Raw genomic sequence first — 16885 nt, 5'->3', positions numbered from 1 at the left:
TCCCCCATCCCAGGTCTCATCAGAGAAAGCCCTTTTCCGTGCAGGTAACATCACAGGTCCCAGGGATAGCGTGGCCTCAACCCGATATCTGTGAGGCCACCATTCAAACTACCACAAACAGCAGACTTGTTGAATCAGAATCTGCATTTTATCAAGATCACCTTGTGATTCACCTACACACTAAAATGTGAGAAGCAGGGTTCTGTGGGACCTTATCCAAAGAGCCTCTCATAATGGAGTCCCATGTCAATGGCAACTTGAAGGAGTGTTTTCCTAGGAGCCTTTTCAGGTGGGGATAGATGTTCAATGACCCATCATTTTCTCAAACACCATAAATAAGTGCTTATCTAAACATCAGTAGATTACAGAATTGAAGCCACATGCCCTAACCGAAATCTCAGGATAGCAGAGCTGTTGCTTGTTTCCGATATTCAGTATAAGGCTTTCCACTGCAGCATACAATAATTCATTTTTAAAAAAAGGTACATAAAATAACCACACGTGGCTCCTCCTGCTAACATGGGTGTGACTACCCAGCTGCAGGTTTTCCTGGGCAAGCAAGTCAGGAATCAGGGTGGGTAACTTTCTGGATGTGATCTGTACTTATTTCAGCTTATTTTCTCTGGTATGTAAATGAGAGTGAGGGAAGCACAACAGTTTACAGACAACAACCCCGGCATTCATAAGGGACAAAGTTTAGCCTTTTATAATGTTAATTTCACAAGAGGAAACCAGAAAAGAGTTTGTTAATACCACATTCAACGTGACATTATAAAGGTCTTCGGGTAATGAAAGTCATGACAAACCTCCGAATAAGGACAATTTCAAAGGCTACCGAGGGATTGTCAAATGCTCTAAGTTTCCACACGAGGGCAGCAGTGCTATGATTTTTCAAGAACCACAGCTTCATACTTTCATGGATGAGACTGGAAATGGTGAAAGCAAGGTAGGTAAGAACAAAAGTGGGTACACTCACTCAAACTTGCATGCTTTCAGGAAGTCAGTACACCGGGTTAAATAATTCTCTTGAGTACGAGTATGCAAATTCTTAAAGTATGTTAGAAAGTTCATTCTGAGTTACAATATTAGCTGGTCAGATGTTACTCAGCTTTAGAAAACCAGAGTTGCCTACTTTGCTTAAACCAAGAATCTCCTTTAACAATGCAAATTCAAACTCCTCACCTTGAATTCTCTCTCTCTCTCTCTCTCTCTCTCTCTATATATATATATATATATATATATATATATATATATATATTTAAATATATTTTTATTGATTTTTTACAGAGAGGAAGGGAGAGGAATAGAGTTAGAAACATTGAGAAAAACATCGATAGGCTGCCTCCCACAAACTCCCTACTGGAGATGTGCCCACAACCAAGGCACGTGCCCTTGACCAGAATTGAACCTGGGACCCTCCAGTCCACAGGCCGACGCTCTATCCACTGAGCCAAACCAGCTTGGGCTCTCCCTATATATTTTATACCAATATAGATATTTTAAAAATATCCTCAAGTTAAAGCTAAATAAATGTTGATAAAATGCTTTATTTATAGTCAAGCTAACTTTCCATCCAGTGTTGGTCTTAGAAAGATTGCTTCCTGTAGTTTTAAATCACAGATAATCTTGTTTGGTTAGGCTTGGTCTTGGGCATTTCTAATTTCTTTAACAGATTTAATAAAAACTCAAATTTCTTATGTAAATATAAGCCTTTCCCTCCTGTGTTTATAAGTTTCCACGTAGAAATGGACTGTGGATGAGAGTCAGTAATGCAGAGGTTTCAACCTTAGCTGCATCTTAGAAGCACTTGGGGAGCTTTAAAAACATCCCTCTGCCCAGGGCACAGAGCAGATCCGTTATGTTGGGAAACGCTGGGTGGAAGCTCTGCCAGTGATTGCAGCCATGGCTGAGTCCCACGGAGCTGGATCTCAGAGCTCCAGCAACCTGATTTAATGCCAAGAGTAAGGGTTTTTTGCATAAATAAGAAATAATTACATAAACCAAATTTTATAATTTCCTTGTTGGACTTGGGATTGTAAGTACTTAGCCGTACCCATGCATTTAACTGATGTGGAAGGATGTCTCCTAGCAGACAGTGTCGACAGATACTCAGATGTGGTTGCCTCAAGCTGGTGATAGGACACCTGGGCAGAAATCGGGCAAAGCTTCACCCAATGGGCATGAGGTGCTGGCCCTGGAAGATGCCCAGGATCTGAAGAAAATTTAGGATTTAATTGTAGAACGTCTTCAAGCATCATGCTGAGGAACTTGGACTTCTGCTGTAGGTGTCACTGAACTCCCGTGAGCAGGAGAGGCACGTGATGGGCTGGGAGTGGAGAAGCCCGGATGTTTGTCAGGTTCTGAGATGTGAGGAGCAGGAGGCATGACTGTGAGAGTGGAAAGGTTAGAGAGGGTGGGACCCCATTAGAAACATACTCTGATTTGAAATCAAGCACACTGGAAATGAGCACATTGATACAAGCAAACTTCATCCACCCTGCATTGTATTTACCTGATTTGAAGACCACATTTTCCAGAAAATAAACCATACATGGGGCTCCCATTTCTTCCAGTTTAAGAAACTTATAATTGAAATAAACTTCCATCTCTGTCATTTAAACAACCATTCCCACAGTAAATTGGTTTCTCTCTATATTTTAGTAATTAAGAAACTATTTGACACGAGAACATAAATGGTAGTTACACTTATATCCATCTCACATGTAGACATATTCACACATGAAAATAATATGAAGTAGAATCTATCTTAAAAGTCAATTTATATTGGGATGCATAACAATCTTTGATTGAAAAATTCCCAAGACTTTAAAAAATAAATAGTACAGCCATCCATGTTTCTAATTAATTCAAGAATGTAAGCAAACACTACATTCTTGAAAATAAGTATGTGAAAACGAGTGCAGTAATACTTCTATATTTAAGTCAGAATTTTTGATTATTTCTGCTCAGCCTCATCTTCCTAATGTCCCTCACCAGAGATGAGAAAGAGAAGGAACACTTAAGGCAGTGGTTCTCAACCTTCTGGCCCTTTAAGTACAGTTCCTCATGTTGTGACCCAACCATAAAATTATTTTTGTTGCTACTTCATCACTGTAATGTTGCTACTGTTATGAATCGTCATGTAAATATCTGATATGCAGGATGGTCTTAGGTGACCCCTGTGAAAGGGTCGTTCGACCGCCAAAGGGGTCACGACCCACAGGTTGAGAACCACTGACTTAAGGCATAATAAAATGTCTTTATAGTCTAAAATAGTATTCACTCTGGTCCATTCTGATTTCTCAATACTTTCCTTTGCACAGCAAAGTTTTTTGGCTCAAATTGTTCTACTAAGTTTTATAAAACTGCAAACAAAACTTCTAAAAATGTAATTGCATTTATAGTGGCAGCCCCTCCCCTTTGCCCATGGCTCCTTTGAAAGAGACCCTGCCAGGTGTGAGGACTCGGAGAGGGAGGGCTCTGGTCCGCCTGAGCATAAAGTGCTACCTGAGCTATGTGACTTTTCTCCTCTGCATAGGACCAACAGCCAATACACAAAGTTTAGTTGTGTTGTTTTTTTTTCTTTCCTGAAATACATGGCTTAATGTTTACTCTGCCTTTTAGCAGGTGAGGTGAGTCCCACACAAAGACTAATTCTGTTGCAACTTGGGACATCTGATGGATTTACTATACAAAACTGCCTTCTGCCAGGTGACTTACTGAAGTGAGAGAGCTTTTTACTCCAGTCGGGAGAGCAAACCCCCTAGGCCAGAATTCAGAGCGCATTCTATGTTCTCTTAAAGAGGGGAATTCTCCCCAAGAAAACTACAAGGCCACAGTGTTCACTTTGGACCAAGCGGGCATTCCTGTTAGGAATGTTAGCGCCCTCTAACTTTTCACAGAAGTAAGCAACTGAGTCTAAATTGTTTTTAATTCTTAGACTGGTTTGTTGATGTTAGAAAAGGTGGAGAACAAATGCCAGACATTAACTTTATGGCTTCTCTAAATTACTGAAACGGAATTTTTGGACTGGAACAAGCGGTGTTCCCTTGGGCAGGGTTGTTCCCCGGATTCTTTGTCTGTGGGATGCGAAGAATGAATTCATGGATGGAAGGTGCTATAGCCAAGGTGGCAATTTATTGAAGAACAAGTACAGACACCCACATGAGGAAGGGGAAAGAATCTTACAGCACAGACTCCCACATGGGGAGGGAGAAGGGTCCCACTGAGTTCCTTTTTCTTATGGCTTATAAAGGCTGTTGATCATGGTGCCTTGATAACCCCTCTGATTGGTCACTATTCCCTTGATTGGTTCCTATAGTAACTTATGAGCTCAAAGGTTGAACCACACATGGGACAAGTGAGGTTTCCACCCCTTCCTTCTTTATTGTTTTCCTTTTCCCTTTGGGGTTTCTTCTTCTCCTTCTGAATGCAGGACTTCCTTCCCTTTATTTTGTAAATATAGGCCTTTTGCTATTTTCAGCTTCCTCCTTCCATGGAAATGTACCTGTTGTAGCTTTTCAGCTTCCCTATTCTATGGAAATATACCTTCTGCTGCTCTGCAGCCCTGGGCTTCTTCCATGGTCCTCTTCATTTCTAAAAATGTCCTAAACCCGTCTTTTTCATCCCCCCAAATTCCTGTTTCAGTACAAAGAAGTTACAAAAATATTTTTCAAAATAGAATTTTACCTAATCTACTGTAAGATTATTTTTTAATAATATTTTAGTTAAGGAAGTGAAATTTTTCCAAATTCTCAATTTTCAGTGTTCTTGTTTTTAATTTGATGGCTGAGGTGGTATAGACATATGTGTAAAGACTTTATACTATAGATTTTTGAAAAATAATGGTGGAGTAAGTGGAAGCTACTCTGACACTCTCCGGGAATTACAACTAAAATACAGAAAAACCACCTTCAATAATCAACTGAAGACTAGCTGGAGAGAACCCCAATAACCAAGGATGGAAAGAGAAGAGGGCTTGCAGTGATGGCGAACCTATGACATGCGTATCAGAGGTGACACGCGAACTCATTTTTTTGGTTTATTTTTCTTTGTTAAATGGCATTTAAATATATAAAATAAGTATCAAAAATATAAATATTTTTATACTATGGTTGCAAATATAAAAAAATTTCTACATGTGACACAGCACCAGAGTTAAGTTTGGGTTTTTCAAAATGCTGACACGCCGAGCTTAAAAGGTTCGCCATCACTGTATAAGTGGTAGGATATATATCTCTTACCTCCTGGCCATTTTTTTATCAAGCCATTTAAAAATGTTTAATAATCTTAAAAAATTAGTACTTATCATCCCGCCAGTGTTGCTCAGTGGTTGAGCATTGACCTATGAACCAGGAGTTCATGGTTTGATTCCTGGTCAGGGCACATGCCAGTGTTGCTGGAAAGATTCTTGGTAGGGAGTTGTATGGGAGGCAGCCGATAAATGACTCTCTCATCATTGATGTTTCTCTCTCTCCTTCTCCCTTCCTTTATAAAATCAATAAAAATTAATATAATAATAAATGACTATTTATGCTATTTTTCTACTTTAGTATGAAGGCTGTAGAAGGGTAATTATATTCCAGATCATAGTAAGTACAACTTTACATCAATGCATTTGGTATGAAGTTTTAACAATAACATTTGATTATCCATGACTAGTACCCTGCTTCCATAGTGAAACAGGAATTTTGGGGGGTGAAAAAGACAGGTTTTAGGAAATTTTAGAAATTAAGAGGACCATGGAAGAAGCACAGGGCTGCAGAGCAGCAGAAGGTATATTTCCATAGAATAGGGAAGCTGAAAAGCTGCAACAGGTACATTTCCATAGAATGAGGAAGCTGAAAATAGCAAAAGGTCTATATTTACAAGAAAAAGGGAAGGAAGCCCTTCATCCAGAAGGAGTTACTATAGTAACCAGTCTAAAAGAATAGTGACCGGAGGGGATATCAAGGCACCAGAATCTGCAGCCTTTATAAGCCATAGGGAAAAAGAACTCAGTGGGACTCTTTCCCTCCCCCCACATGGGAGTCTGTACTTGTTCTTCAATAAATCTCCACCTTTGCTATACTACCCTCTGTCCGTGGATTCATTCTTGACTCCAGCAGATGGATCCAGTCCAAAAATTCCATATCAACAGTTACCCCTACAAATGGAGAAGTATCTGCATACATTTTAGAGTCTAATAAGCTAGTTTCTAAGGCGATGGAAGCCAACTTTTTTTTTTGTTTTTTTTTAAGGGGAAATTATGGACATTAAGCGGTGCAAAGAATATAATGAAAATTTTTACTTTCCCTAAAGGAAAGGAGGTAAAGCTAAGTGTTACTCCACCTCCTTTCTGGAGCATGTACACAAGATGAGGAGTCTTTAAAAAAAATCCAATTACCTAAAACAGGAGAAACATTTGCTCATAAACTTGAAGGTGCTTATTCATATTTCAAGAACACACGCACATCCATGGTGGTCTCCACCTGGTTACTCACCGGAGTCCAGGCCCAGCAGCGGCAGCACTTGGAGCTCAGCAGACATGGAACCTCAGGTCAGTTGTGGTCCTGAGCCTTGAATCCAGGGCTACTGCGCTCAGACACCTCTTCACCTTTAATAGAGAGCCCTTACCTGGTAGCTAGAGGGTTTGATTCATGTTTGTTTAAGAACCTTTAAGTAGTTGTATGCTTTAATGTTTTAAACAAAGAAAGAATATGAGAAACACAAAGCTATTTTTGCTTTCTTTAGAAGTTTTTCTATGTGAAACATTTGAAATTGTAAAAATATTCCACTGAGAGCATTTTCTACTCAGACTACTGTGTGTATGTGATGTTAAAAATATACTACAAAGAGAGAAATCAAATGTATATATCATGAGTTCTACTGTATGAAATATTATTCAAATGATGGCACTGTGGGTATTTTAAAAAGATAACCAGAATCTGGCTCCCAATCCACTGAAGGAATAGCGTAAACCTAGGGTAGAGGAGACTGAAAGGGCGAGGGCTACGCCTCCCATCTTGCCCTGGATCCTCCATTTTTGGGCAGCAGCCATTAGCCATGTACTCAGCAAGGAGCTTCTTCCCGGAAGCCCAAGCCTCTGCTAGCCACACCTAGGATTTCTTTAAACTAACCAATGATAATCAAGGGAAGTGCGCGCCATAGATAAGACCACATCCTGTGTAACAAGACCCCGACTTGCGCCTGGCCAATCGGCAGGGCCCACAGTCCTCTCTCCTCCCCTTATTCCAACCCCCCTATAAAACCCTTCTCCCCACAGAGCTCTCTTTCTTCTCTGCCTCCTGCCTCTGCGTTGGTGAGTGTGGTGGATGGGGAGCTTGAGCTAGCTCGAATAAAGGCTCTTTTGAGTCTTGCATCGGACCTGGCTCCCTGGTGGTTTTTGGGGACCCTGAACATCGGGCATAACAGAGACACTATAATGAGCCATGATTTTCTGCAGAACTTAAACCTCAAACCCCCACAGGAATCTTTCTGACGGTCATAAAAGCTAAAACAACTCTGCACAGATTAGCCTGGTTACAATAATATTAAAAGTAGGTGAAAATATTTTAGTAAGGAATGCAATTCTGACAGCACACTCACACAAGAACATTTTTTAACAAGGCAGCCCACAATACAGAGAGCAAGCAAGAGCTGCACAAGTACATCAAGATGAGAAGGACTGAAAAGTTTAAGAAATGTGTTTAATTTACTGTCTCTTCCTGATGTGAAGACACTTATACACACAGGTGCCAACCACTGCAACACGAAGATCTATAAGAAACCAGAAGACAAATGACATGTAACTCTAAAAAGTAATACCAAGTTTCAAACCTAGCAGAAGAAATTACTGTTGGTTACATTTCAGTGGGCAGAAATATTATTTTATTTAAGCCCACATACATTCATATTCTATCTGGACTCTTCACTGTCTAAATGTAGTTCCCTGGAATCACTTAGGGTCTGCAGCAAGCCAGAGAAGTGTCTGTGCTTAATTTAGAATATTACTCAAAGCATATTTGGGATATTTAGGATTTGTTACTAAGTGGACATATAGCATACAAAAGAAAATACAATCACCAACAAAAGGTAGAATATCATATAATGGATATAGTATTTCTAGACTGGGTTACTTAATTTTAAGCTATAAACACTGTAGAAACTAAAAAAATAACTATAAATGCACTTGTACACATTAATATTTTGATATAAGTGGCATCCAAGTTTGGGACACTTACCTACTGCAAGAACAATCACAGCAATGAGTCCTCCATCTGAGAAAAAAATAAAACCAGTTTGAAGGTAATTGAGCACACGTGGGTCTCCACATAGTTGACACACTTTAATTTTGATCAGATCATCTATAAACTACAGCAAAGAAAATGTTCATCGGTCTAGTTTAGTGTGACTGCTAGTGCATCCAGCTCATTTTGATCACAGAGCCCTTCTAATCTGATTCCAGGCGTAGGGTCCAACTTGTGAAACTTTTAATAGGACCTCATTTGTCATTGTTTTGTGCTGTAGTAGCCCCACCACATTATAAAAATTGGAATAATTATTAAAATTAGGAAATATTATTATAAAAATTAGAATTTACTACATTAGAGAAAATCATTTTAAGAAGGTATTTTCCCATTCCAGTTGGTTTAATTCAGTATTCAGTCTATTATTCCATGGTTTTGTTAGAAATTTCATTTACATTGTTCCCCAAATGTGAGTGTGGAATAAGTCATTAATGAAGTTCTATTAATTGATCACATCGACCTATTTTGCAGTTTTCACAGACAATACATTATTTTATCCATCCTTCCTCATGCACCCCCATCCCCAGATTAGACACAATTTTAATTACCAAGAGTATTTTAAGAATGCAAATGAAACACCATGATAAATTATGCATAGAAACTTAAACATGCATTTTTTACTGTCCAGAAAGCAATCTAATCTAATAATAGACAAACAGGGTAATTGACTGTACCTTCGCTATGCCTCCCATTGGCTAATCAGTGTGATATGCAAATTAACTACCAACAAAGATGGCGGTTAATTTGCATATGTAGGCTCCAAGCCGCAGGCGGAGGGAAGACTGAAGGCGAGCCGGAGCAGTGAAGACGGAAGACGGGAGGCAGCTCCAGCCAGAGCAAAGGCCTGGGTCCTGGGTGCCGAGGAAAACCGGTGCCGGCAGCCAGGAGAAAGGAAGGCCTATTGCACGAATCTCTTCGTGCAACAGGCCTCTAGTAAATAATACTACAAAATCTTAAATCTTAGAAATGTTTGGTAGTACCTCTGCTCCCGAACTGCCATTATTTTTATTAAATTTTATAGGTCATATTATACATTGGCATGTTTACCTTTGCTCTTTTTATTTCATCAAAAAATTATCAAGTGTTTAATGAATGAAGGTGCTTTGAATTTACTGGCACAGTGACAGTTTGACCACAGTGTTCAGAGGGGAAACTTAATGTGCATTTTATAAAAAGACAAACCTTATTAAACTAGCCTAATGTAAAGAAAAGTAATACATACTTTTCTTCACTCACTTATCAAAAATCCTTATATTTCATGTAACTGCCACAACCATACTTGATCCTTTCCTTCAACATATATTGTGTGAACTATATGAGCCTATATAAAGTGTGATACACCAGCCTGTTATAAAAAAAACCACAACTAACCAAACTTATTTTAATGCTTGTGTACACAAGGTATGAATAGAAAGAAAATTTATTTACAAATTGCCATTACAAAATAGCACTATCACATGGAAAGCAAGTTAGGTTTTATATATTTTAACCTACATATAAACACAGCAATTGAGAAAGTTACCTCACCCTGCTAGGAATTTGAATTTGAGGAACCTCTTAAAAACTGTGTTATCTGCCTGTGTCTACACATACTACTGCTTCCATTTGTCATGGTATCTGCACATAAAACGAAATACAAATGTCAATTATCACATGACAGGTTGTTTCTTCCTGAACCACAGATAATTGAAATATGATATTTCCATGGAGAACTCTAAGGTCCCATAATTGAGGGTTTTTAATAACCAAAATAATACCTCAGTCATCAGCTCTAGTTGGTGATTTATCATGGGCATGGAATCTCCTAGAACAACAACAAAATAACTTTAAAAAGAAGTAAAAAAAAAATAGTAAAGCTTACAGATCCTAAATTCAAAGGTTTGGATTTTTTTTGCCTTCATATAAAATCTCTTATAATTTTATTTTCCTTATATAAATTATATTAATGTTTTTCATTTAAAGTAGTACTATACATATTATAAATTTATATTCAGTCATCAGCATTCTTCTTCCTCTCCAGTAACATTTCCTGTGACAATATTCTGTGGTACAGAATGCAAATTTGTCATTACTTTAGACTCAATATTAGCCTATAGATTAAATGAGATTCTACTTATAATATAAAAAGTTATAGTCAGAGCATTTAGGAAATGAAAAAAAAAGCATCCAAATTGGGAAGGAAGGAATCAAATTACCTCTGTCCTAGATGACATGATAGTTTAAGTAGAAAACTGTAAAGATTATGCACATACACATGCACACACACTCACCTGTTGGAATTAATAAATAAATTTGGCAAAGTTGCAGTTTTCAAAATCAACAAGTAAAAATAAGTTCCATTTCATTACACTAACAATGAGAAAGCTAGAAAGAAATTGAAAATAATTCTATTTACAATAGTATCAAATAAGAGTGGTTCAATTGGTTGGAGCATCATCCCATACACCAAAATGTTGTGGTTGGATTCCTGGTAAGAGCTCATACCTAGTTTTTAGGTTTGATCCCCAGTCAGAGCATATACAGGAGGGAGCCAATCCATGTTCTCTCTCTCTCTCTCTCCCCCTTCCTCTCTAAAATCAATAAACATATCCTTGGTTGAGGATAAAAAAGAAGTAAAATACTTAAAGAAGAAACTTAACCAGGAGGTGAAACGCTCCGACACTGGAAATTATAAAACACTGCTGAAAGAAATAGAAGACAATATAAATAAATGAAAAGACATCCTGTGCTCATGCATTGGAAGAGATGATATAGTTAAGATGTTAATGCTATGCAAAGAAACCTACAGACTGTATGCAATCCCATCACTATCTTGAATATGCTTTTTGCAGAAATAGAAAAATCCAAAATAAAATTCATACAGAGCCTAAGGGACTAGGGACAGCCAAGACAATCTTGAAATGGAAGAGTGAAGTTGAGAGAACTTACATTTTCTGATTTTAAAACTTACTCAAAAGCTACAGTAATCAAAATCACAGTGCTACAGGCATAAACACAGGCAGACCAGTTGAGTAGAATACAGAGACCACAAATAAACCTGTGCATATATAGTCAAATGATTGTATGGAAGGGTGCTAAGAACATTTAATGGGGGAAGGGCAATCTCTTCAACAAGTGGTTCTTGGAAAGCTGGATATCTACAAATAAAAGAATGAAGGTGGATCCTTATCTTATGTCATATACAAAAATGAACGCAAAGTGGATCAAAGAGCTACATATAAGAGCTAAAACTATAAGATGTACAGAAAAAAACACAGAGGACAAGCTTCATGATGTTGAATCTGACTATGATTTTTTGAGTGTGACACCAAAAACAAAGGCAACAAAGGAAAAATAGATAAATTGGATGGACTTCAGCAAAATTAAAAACTTTATCAATGGTCATTATCCACAGAGTGAAAAGGCAATCCATAGAATAAGAAGAAATATCTGCAAATAATATATCTGAAAAGGGATTAAAATCCAAAACACATAATGAACTCCTGAAACTTAGTGATAGAAAAAACCCAAATCAAAAAATGTGCAAAAGACTTGAAGAGACATGTGTCCAAAGAAGATATACAAAACACCAATAAGTACATGAAAATATGATCACTAATTATTTGGAAATGAAAATAAAAACCACAGTGATATACTACTTCATATACATTATGATGACTAGTATATATAAAAAAACACAACAAACCCAAGTATTGGTAAAGAGGTGGATAAATTGGAACCTTCGTGCCTCACTGGCGGGAACGTGAAATGGTGGTTCAGTTTATCTGAAAATGATTGCTATACATTTTTACACATAAGAAGTGCCAGAAAACAGAAATTTAGACACCTGTGTGATATATGTGTAAAGACCCAATGAAAACAAATTGTGTCATACCTCTGTCATGGAAATGAATATGATATGCAGTTACTTTAAAAACGGTTTCTTTTCAATTTGTCCACATCATTAATATTTAATGTCAAAGAAATAAAATCTAAACAAAAAATAAAATAAAATATAAATAAAATAAAATCTAAACAAAAAAGACACAAAAAGACCCTCTTTGTACCTTCAGTACATTTTGGGATCTTAGGCTCCCAAGTACCGTTGGCTCCACAGACAATAGTGCGGCTGCCTTCAAGGTAAAATCCCTCCTCGCATTGGAACGTAACCTCTGATTTGTACTGAAATTTTCCCTTTTCAAGTGTTGACACCAGTCTCCCATTCTCCAGCGCTGGATATTCACATATGACCACTGAAAAGTGAAGAAATTCCAGAATTAATGGAAAGCTGTTTCAACAGGGGAAAGAAAAAACTAGTGCAAATTAGTAATTTCCCCTGGGTACAAAGAGGCAAGAAATGGAAGACAGAATGTTAATTTAAAACAATACTTTATTTGTGCTTTTTAATTCCAGGTAAACAGACATAGAGACATCTAATAACCTTTTCCCACCAAGAACAGACTGACCAATATACATTATTGGTTTCCTATAAGTTTTCCCATTACTGACACGTTTTGAGAAAGGTCTGATTACCACATACAATTTTGAGGTAAGTACAAAAGCAACTTTGGATGTTCTTTTAGCTCTAGGAATTTTTAAAATTTCAGGCTGACACTAATTTAGTACCCTGATCTTCTAAAAAGGCAGGAAAAGGTCTTGTAATAAGGTAATGCTTGAGCTCAAAGGTAAAAAGTTGAAAAAAAGCTAGCCATGCAAACATGCAGAAAGTTATCAGGTATCAACAACATGCAAGAACTGGAAACCTGCAAGAAATAGAAAGGCCAGTGAACTTAGGGCTGTGTTTTCCAAGTATTTTGGACTGGAACTCAGAGATCAAACCCCACTTTTTATATATATATTTTATTGATTTTTTTACAGAGAGGAAGGGAGAGGGATAGAGAGTTAGAAACATTGATCAGCTGCCTCCTGCACACCTCCCACTGGGGATGTGCCCGCAACCAAGTTACATGCCCTTAACCAGAATCGAACCTGGAACCCCTCAGTCCGCAGGCCGATGCTCTATCCACTGAGCCAAACCAGTAAAACTTCATAGTTAGTCTTGATACCCATGTACTCAGGTATTCCCCATTCTGTTCTACTTCTTACAAAGTAAAGTGCTGGGTATGATCCTCTAGATTGATTTCAGGATCCAGCCATGCGTTTCACAGAAATTGGAAAAATCAAAAACAAAACAAAAGACTGGGCTGGCAGTACATGCAAGAAAACACCTTCTGAGATTAAATCTGAGTGATGCATAGGGCCAATAATCCACTGCTTTTCAACCAGAAGGGTGCTCTTCCTCCTCGCAAGGGGACCTGAACGTCCATCAGGATCTTGTCCCTTCAGCCTGAAGAACTTCCTTTAGCAATTCTTGTAGTGCAGGTAGGGAGGTGACAATCCTCTTAGCTTTTATCTAAAAAATCTTTTTTTTTTTAAATCCTCACCTGAGGACATGTTTTTGTTTGTTTGTTTTGTTTTAAAATTTAGACAGAGAAGACGGGAGAGAAAGATACATTGATGTAACAGAGCAACATGGATCGGATGCCTGCATATGCACCTCAACAGGTGACCAAACCCACAACCTGGGTACGTGCCCTGACCAGAAATCAAACCCGCCACTGTTTGGTGAATGGGACAATGCTCAAACCAACTGAATCACACTGGTCAGGTCTTCAAATATATATATATTTTTAATTTTACCTTCAGTTTTAATAAATTTCTCCTTAGTAGAGACGTTTGTTGCCTGTTTTTTATTTCAGCACATTATCAGATATTTTTAAAAATTTATTTATCCTCCTAGGGTCACTGAATTTCCTAGACTTGTGGGTGGTTGTTTTGGATCAAATGTGGATAGTTTTTGGACATTATTTATTCATATAACTCTATATTGTTGTTTCTCCTCTTTTTCTGAAACTCCATTAACATGTATATTTGTCTGCGTGCTACTCTTTCCCAGGTTGTAAGTCTTTCCCTCTTAAAAAAATTGTTTTTCTTTCAAATCATGTTGGATTTCTATTGTTTTGACTTCCGGTTCACTGATCTTTTCTATGTTGTACTAAAATGCTCTAAATCACAGTAATAATTTTAAGTTAGGTTTACTGGATATAGTTTACATAGTAACAGTAAAACTCAGCATTTTAAGTGTACAGCTTTATGAGGTTTAATAAATGTAAACACTAATCATGTAATCACCACCACTATAGACATAGAAGAGTTTCATTATTCTCCAACATTTCCTGTAATCAACTCTCCCCACAGCCACCTCCAACCACCTTCCCCAACCAGCCAACCATTCATCTGTTTTGTACCACCAGCGTTTCTTTTCCAGAGAGTCATAATGGGATCACAGCCTCTGAGTATGGCTCATTTCACTTAGCATAATGCGTTTGAGATTCATTTGGGTCATGGTGTGGATTAGAAGCTTATTCCTCTTTATTGCAGAGTATTATCCCATTATATAGATGCCCCATGGTTGTTCACTCATTCATCAACTGAAAAATATGTGACTATTTCCAATGTGGGGTGACTGTAACTAAGGCTGCTATGAATATTTCCACATAGGTTCCTATGTGAACGTGTTGTAATTTACTTGGATTGCTGAGTTGTATGGAAGTATATGTTTGACTTTATAAGAAACTGCCAAACAGTGTTCCAAAATGGACATACCACTTTGCATTCTTAGCAGCTATATATGAGGGTTTCAATTGCTCCATATCATTGCCAGTAGATGATATTCTAAGGTATTTTTTTCTTGTTTTTATTTTCAGCCATCCTATAGGAGTTGAGCGATAGCTCATTGTGGTTTTGTTCTTTCTTTTTTTTTCAATCCTCACCTAAGGACATGCTCAGAGAGAGAGAGAGAGAGAGAGAGAGAGAGAGAGAGAGAGAGAGAGAGAGAATCAATTGTCTTCTGCACTTGCCACAAACCCACAGCCCAGGTACGTGCCCTGGCCTAGAATAGAACCTGCAACCCTTTGGTACACAAGACAAAGCTACAACCAATAGAGCCATACCGGCCAGGGATTTGGCTCATTTTTTAAGACTCTTATAGCAATGTCTTTTGAGAGCAGCAGCTTTGAGTTTTTAAGAATTCCAATTGGTTAACCTTTTTTTTTCTTTAAAGGATCATGGTTTTGTATACAAGGAATCTTTGACCGATTCATGAATATGTTCTATGTTTTCAAGTAAAAGTGTTGTTATAATCCTGAATGTAAGGCAAGTCTAAGATCTATTTTTAGCAAATGTTTGCATATGCTAATATGGGTTGTGGTTCCCTTTTATGGCATATTGATGTTCAATTGTGCCTGTACTTTTACCATTTTCCACTGAATTGTTTGTACATGTGTGCTAAAATCAATTGGAGACGATTGAAAGGCTCTTCCCTAGACCCTCTATTCTGTTCCATTGTTTTCTATGGCCATCCTTTTACCCATACCACACAGTCTTGACTATTCATTAAATAGTATGCTTTCTAATAAGTCTTGACACCAGAGTCCTCTAATTGTTTCCCAAAATCATTTTGACTATTCTTATTCTTTTGTCTTTCCAAATAAATTTTAGAAACACTTTGTCAATTTCTTAAAAAACTTCTGGGGGAAAATGCTGGGGTCCAGCCCCAGCAGGTCCAGGGATCCCCAAAGGTGTGGACGGAGTCGGCAAAGAAGGAATGACACGGAGACAGTGTTCAGTTGATCAGCAGCCTAGCCAGGATCTCTAGCCAAGTTCTGGTCAGGATCTCCAGCGAAGTTCTGGTTAGGATCTCCAGCCAGGTTCTGTGTCCATGTTCTCTTGCTAGGTTCTCCAGGTTCTCCAGCCAGGTTCTCTAGCCATGTTCCCTTGCTAGGTTCTCCAGCCAGGTTCAGTCACCAGGTTTTAGTCAGGTTCTCTTGCCATGTTCTATCCAGGTTCTGTAGCCAGGTTCTGTCTCTAGGTTCTTCAGCCAGGTTCTCTCGCTAGGTTCTGTCTCTAGGTTCTGTGGCCAGTTTCTGTCCAGGATCTTTTGCCATGTTCTCTCCAGCGAAGTTCTTCTGTCTCTAGGTTCTGTGTAGGTTCTGTGTCTAGGTTCTGTGTAGGTTCTGTGTCTAGGTTCTGTGTCCTGTTGTCTTGTTACATCTGTATTTATACCAGTTGATTCCAATCCTATCAATCTCTATTCCAAAGGTTAGGGTGTTTCTTATCTCCATTCCAGGGAGTAAAGATTATGTAGCTTAAGCATGATTGTTCGTAGTTAAAGTGATTAATTATCCGCCTGGCACTTAGTTAAGGGGTTTTATTCCCTCCCTAACTTCAGGGGAAAATCCCTACCTGGGGAAACAACCTTTCTCAGAGAGGTGACCTTGGTTAAAACACATAGTGCCAAGAAGGTGAGCAAACATATTAAGAACAGTATGCCATAAATGCCAGGTCCCTTGAAACAGCAAGGATGGACTGGCTCCCGGCAGGAAAATTTATTGGGATTATACTCATTTATACATCAGTTATAGAGGATTGACATTTTTGTTATATTGAGTCTTGAAATGCATTAGCAATGAATTTTTCTGTATTTATAAATGCCTTCTTTAATTTTTAAAAAGTTTCCTTGTTTTAACTATTCAAATATTGCACATGTGTTGTTAGAT

General features: G+C 38.1%; 1 protein-coding gene across 1 annotated transcript in view; it reads right to left on the bottom strand.

Moving 5' to 3' along the window:
* Positions 1-16885, bottom strand: part of LOC118673254 (membrane cofactor protein-like) — a 51231-nt gene that overhangs the window by 21427 nt on the left and 12919 nt on the right. Inside the window, exon 6 of the mRNA XM_036343842.1 lies at positions 12335-12520. Coding sequence (XP_036199735.1) covers positions 12335-12520 — 186 coding nt within the window. The remainder of the gene's footprint in view (positions 1-12334; positions 12521-16885) is intronic.

The sequence above is a fragment of the Myotis myotis genome, unplaced genomic scaffold (genome assembly GCF_014108235.1).
Source record: "Myotis myotis isolate mMyoMyo1 unplaced genomic scaffold, mMyoMyo1.p scaffold_m19_p_18, whole genome shotgun sequence".
Classification (NCBI taxonomy): Eukaryota; Metazoa; Chordata; class Mammalia; order Chiroptera; family Vespertilionidae; genus Myotis; species Myotis myotis.
This window is presented reverse-complemented; position numbering and strand designations above follow the sequence as displayed.